The following is a 5,487-nucleotide window of genomic DNA, read 5'->3' as shown; positions in this document are numbered from 1 at the left end:
GATAGAAGATGAAAAGATAGAAGAAGAAAGAAAAAGATGAAAAGATGGATAGATACGAAGATCAACGGACAAGTACCGGTTGAGTGGCTCTGATACCACTTGATACGCCCAAATTCGAGGATCACTCAGCCGGATTAGAAAGAATAGAAACACGCCAAGGTGCAAGGTGCAAGAAGGGAGATTTAATGGATTGAGGGGTCGCACAGCAGTTGCGGAAGGCTGTTGATATTCCCAACTCCAATCGCTGCTAAATATGACACACTAGTCCAGCAAGAGGAGGCAGTTGCTTGGATATTACACACCAAGAAACAAAGAAGTGTTCTAGACAAAAGAACAAAGAGATAGACTCTTAAAAATGAAAAGGAAAATTGATTGATTATTCTCAAATGAGATTACATGAGTTTATATAGGGATAATAAACCTGGTAACAAAGCCAAATATTGATTATTCTTGAAACTAAAACATAATAAAGATAGATAGTTGAATGAATACCCAACTATTGAAGTTTGCCTTTCCAAGGTGTCCTTGCCAAGTGAGTTGAACTCTATTCTCGTCACCCCTCTTTGACCACAAAATAAAGTAATTATTTTGGGCTTTCTTGAACTTGAATTAGGCTCAAAATGGACTGGACTTGGTAGACAACATCTCCAATAGAATTTCCTATGCCCTCCTTGCCCATAATCTCTTGAATTAGCCCAATAAGTGCATCCTTGAACTTCTCTCTCTTCCACTCCTTGGTCGAATTTTGCTGATGAGAAACAACATGGGCTGTACCATTTCTTCACTTTTGCCTTAGTAGAAACAACACCTGATTGCCATACATAATTCTGGAAGCTCTTAAACCAGTTAAACCTAAAACTCTTCAAGTGAACAACTAGATTAACCTCCTTAGGCAAATAGAATGTATCGCAAATGGTTGTTTGCTTGGAAGAATTGAATTTCAACTTTGTTCGTGTTGAACAACGCTCAAGGATCTTCATGGATGGTCTCATGATCATACTTCGTAACAAAGTCAAGTATTAATTATTCTTGAAACTAAAAGGAAATAAATATAGATAGTTGAGTAAAGACCCAGTTCTGATGTTTTCTTCCCAAAGTGTCATTCCCAAGGTGAGTTGAACTTCATTTTCGTCACTCCTCTTTGACCACAAAATAAAGCGATTGTTTTGGGCTTTCTTAGGCTTGTAATAGGCTCAAAGTGGGCTGGACTTGATAAGTATCATTCCCAATAGATTTTCCCATGCTCCCTTTGGCCATAAGCTCTTGAATTAGCCCATGATGTGCATTCCTTATCTTCTTAGCTTTTGCTATAGTCATTTGTCCTTCAGGTATAAGAAATGGTTCCTGAGCTACAAGATCCTATGGTTCAAGCTTAGCTACATTTTCCTTATGTTCAAACACAGCTAAAAAGTCATCCTACTTAGCTCCATCCATCATCACATCAGATAATATTGTTCCATCCCTCTCTTCCTATAATCATATCTAAGACCTGTGGCAAAACATCATCTAAATAATAAAAATATGGTATCAGAATTTAGAAATGAACGTCTTGAAATAATAAATTTACGATAAACAAACAAAATTTGGTTCCTCTTCCTTCACAGCTTTGGGAGGAAGTTGAAACTAGTCTTCAAAGTTGAAACTTTTATGTTCTTATAAAAAAATGGGATGAAAGCCATTTTGAGTAATACCTTGGCAACAGCTTTGGGAGGATAGTCTCCAAGTAGTCTTGCATCAACGCATTGCTTCACTCTGTCTTCACTTAGTTTAGGGGTTTCCTGCGACAACACACAATATCTTTAACACTAATTCATTTCTAGGGAACATTTAGAGTCGCAGTAATCAATATAAACACACACACACACAAAACAAAAACAACAGAATTGTGGATAAATCAATTCCACAACTAAAGTCAATACTATATCAGAAAATGTAAATTCAAGTTACTCTACTCCACAAGTAAATTCAAGTAACAGCAACCACTCAGTCAGGTAACTAACACTTTCTTTAGAATTGTTCTCTTAGATGTTTGTGTATTACATTACATGTCACTTGTTGAACAGAAACAGACTATGAACTACTACTAGTGTTGATAATGTGTAATCAGGGATCACAATTTTATAATCATGTACTTTTTTATTGGATATGCAAATACGAACTAGGCTACCTTTGTGGGTTTGGATAAAGAGACATGTATGCTTGTATCAATTATAAAGACAAAACATGGTTAGTATCGAGATGTATTAGAGCTTAACGGGTAAGGGAAATGGATTTGATCATGATTAGAAACTCGCGTTTGGAGATTAGCTGTGTGTTCACTAATTGGTTTTATTTATGTTCCTTCCTCCAGGTGACACAGCCAAGGAAGTTGTTGGTGCGGGATTTAGCACCCCCGACATACCGAACTAAACCAGAAAGATAATTCGATTATTTACCCGGGAGTCCGGTTAAGAACCCAATTAGGTATTATTTGAGGCCTGTTGGGGAGAGGGAAGCCCAGCCTTGGAGACGAAGAACCGAGTTCCCAATTTGCCCGGTGGCCGACTCAAGAAATGAAGCAACTTTCCTTATCTCAGTTCGTCTCATAAGGAAAGTTAATATATTATGTAATCAATGGACATGTATAAATAATGAGAGAATTCTCCATTGTAAATCATCCAAGATCGAATACAATAATTCAGTTTTTCCCATTGTTCTTAGCAAAACACCCTAGTTTGAGAGATCTAAATACCTTCTCTAATTTCAAAGCTTAGATCGAATTTTTAGACAGATTACTTCCCTGAATTTGTTTCTCCCATTAAACAAATTCATTGTGGAAACCTAGTTTCTACAATTGGTGCCGTCTGTGGGGACGCAAAATCGTCTTTACAAGTCAAATCTCTCAAAGCAGCTCGACCAAAAAGTTTCTCCCGAAACAACCATGTCTCCAATCACTAACAACGACACCACCGGCGCAAACCGCACTTCCTCAAGCGTCTCCGAGGTCACAGGCCTCGCACCCTCTCAGAGTAACACCGAAACGCAAGATGGTACTCTAACCATGCAAACGACAGCCGTGTACGTTCGGCGCAATGTCACCTCATCGGTTACTCCAACCGATAACTGCTCCAAACTCCCAGTTGAGGTCGGATCCGAAGGAGAGCCCAGTCAGGGAGCGGGGCGAACTCGCGAAGAACCGTTCAACCTTGACGCGGAGCGTTCGGATAAACAACCCTTGAACGAGGAAGCGACGCGCGCCACAGAACAGTAACCCGGAGCACAAACCAGGGATCTCCACGCTTGCACTACGACAGCGGTCCAAAACCCGCAGGTCGTCTCCATGGAAGACTTCAGGATTTTGTTTGGCACCATGACGAAAGAGATCTACCAGATGATCTCCGATACCAACCGCAAAGTCGACGCCTTCGTGACCCAAGCAACTCCATCACAGATCTCTGCTGGGCAGTCACCTGTACTCGGGATGGGCGGTCTTACCCGTCGTCTCGACTTCTCTGACGTACCAACTGTCAACCAGTTGTTGCGAAGGACTCTCCCCCCTTAGGCTACATCGAGCATCCAACAGACGAACCCAAACTCGCGAGCCCAAGAAAGATCGGTTATCCCGGTCACCCCAGCGACGAACACGGGACCCTGCCTCAAGATCGAGGAGATCCAATCGCAGATCAGGGACATGAACACGCTTCTCCATCGGGCTATCAACACAGCTCTAGAGATCGACAGGATCGTCGAACTCACTCGGCAAACCCCTTTCACTCAGCAGATTCTGTAGGCCGCCATACTGAACATTAAGCTAAAACTCCCAACCTACATCGGCGAAAAGGATCCAGTCCATTTCATGACATATTTTATGGCAATAGCGGCAAAAGCGCGATTCGCCGAGGAACAGAGAGACATCGGATACTGCCAGCTGTTCGTCGATAGCCTTTCCGGACCCGCCTTAACTTGGTTCTCAAGGCTTAAGGCAAATTCGATCGATAACTTCACCCAGTTGTCAAAGGCTTTTCTCACACACTATCAAATTTTCATCAAGCGAGGCGTGATGAATTCAGACCTTTGGGAGATGGCCCAAGAACCCGGCAAATCCATCGATAGTTTCTTAGGCAGGTTTAAGGAGAAATTGGCAAACGTCTCCGTTCAAGAAGACACCACAATCGCTGCCTTCAGGAAGGGTCTACTTCCTGGATCCCCGTTGCGGAAGGATCTTAATATCCGGGAAACCAAAGACCTCGATGATGCGCTGCACCAAGCCTCCCGCTACGCACTCATGGAGGAAGAGGACGCACGATTGGCAGCGAAAAAAACCTCCACACCGTCGTATCTCCCGAAGGCTAAAAGTCGCGACGAGCATCACGAGCCCCGGAAGCATCACGACCCTCAGGATCGGAAGAAGGGCATCATCCATACAGTCTCCGAAGTGGACAGCCAAAATAGCCAACCGTCCGACCCAAAGGAGTTATATTCCGATTTCCACATGATCGCCGGTCATTCCACCCACGAGTGTGTCCATCTAAAGAATTACCTGTATGGAAAATACCTTTCTGGTGAAGTCGAAGCTGTCTTTGAGCCGAAGAGCATCCGCAGAGATAGAGGTCGCCGAGGAGGATGGCGAGGTGGACGATCTAACGGTGGCCATGGTACAGGAGGCCGTGGACGAGGCTACATGAACAATGGCCCGGCCAACGATATTCAACAGCCAGCCAACCAAGTGTTGGCAAATCATCAAGAAGAAATGCCCCAGGTGGACGAACTGCCTGGTCCTCCCAAGCGACAGAGAGGGCAGAATCCTGAGCGCGCCAAATAACTCTGATACTCGGCCCACCAGAGGATTGTGCCGACTCTGTTCGGGCACTGAAGAAAAGGGCATGCCAAGTTTGCAGTCTCCAGGCAGCCTCAGACGATCCTCCGCTCTGCACGGACCTCATGTCATTCACATAGAGGACGCCAAAGGAATCCAACACCCCCATTCGGATCCCTTGGTCATCGAAGTAGCCATGGGCGAGTTCGACATCGAAAGAGTCCTGGTCGATACTGGAAGTACTGTTAATGTACTGTTCTGGCGAACACTAGAAAAAAAGGGCGTCACACCAGAGCAGGTGAAACCCAAGACTCGAACATTGACCGGCTATCATGGGATTGCTAAAATGTCCATGGGCGACATGAAACTACAAGTGCGAGCTGGAGGAGTAACCCGGAAGACTACATTTTTGGTCATCGATACGCCCCCAATTTACAACGCGATCCTGGGGGCACCATGGATATACGCTATGCAAGCCGTACCGTCCACCTACAATCTCTGCCTTAAATTACCGACTACCACAAGGATCTGCACGCTCTACAGCGATAAGAGAATGGCATGATCTTGATCTGTGATAGAAAAGAAGCAGAGGAAAACGGAAGACTCCGGAGTGTCGGATCATCCAGGCGAATATCAATCCTTCCGACCCCTCACGAACTGTTGGTATCGGGGCCGAACTCGAGGAGCATATG

At 44.4% G+C, this 5,487-nt stretch overlaps 2 protein-coding genes across 2 annotated transcripts; both read left to right on the top strand.

Moving 5' to 3' along the window:
* Positions 1 to 3,847: 3,847 nt before the first annotated feature.
* Positions 3,848 to 4,801, top strand: LOC104773731. Its single transcript, XM_010498377.1, has one exon. The coding sequence runs from the start codon at positions 3,848 to 3,850 to the stop codon at positions 4,799 to 4,801; it is 954 nt and encodes a 317-aa protein (XP_010496679.1).
* A 190-nt stretch (positions 4,802 to 4,991) lies between these two features.
* LOC104773729 lies at positions 4,992 to 5,357 on the top strand. The gene has a single exon (XM_010498376.1). It carries the CDS (start codon positions 4,992 to 4,994, stop codon positions 5,355 to 5,357), a length of 366 nt encoding a protein of 121 aa, XP_010496678.1.
* The last annotated feature ends 130 nt before the right edge of the window (positions 5,358 to 5,487 follow it).

Source organism: Camelina sativa, unplaced genomic scaffold (assembly GCF_000633955.1).
Source record: "Camelina sativa cultivar DH55 unplaced genomic scaffold, Cs unpScaffold00631, whole genome shotgun sequence".
Lineage (NCBI taxonomy): Eukaryota > Viridiplantae > Streptophyta > Magnoliopsida > Brassicales > Brassicaceae > Camelina > Camelina sativa.
Note: the sequence above shows the minus strand (reverse complement) of the source record. Positions and strands in the feature narration are given on the sequence as shown.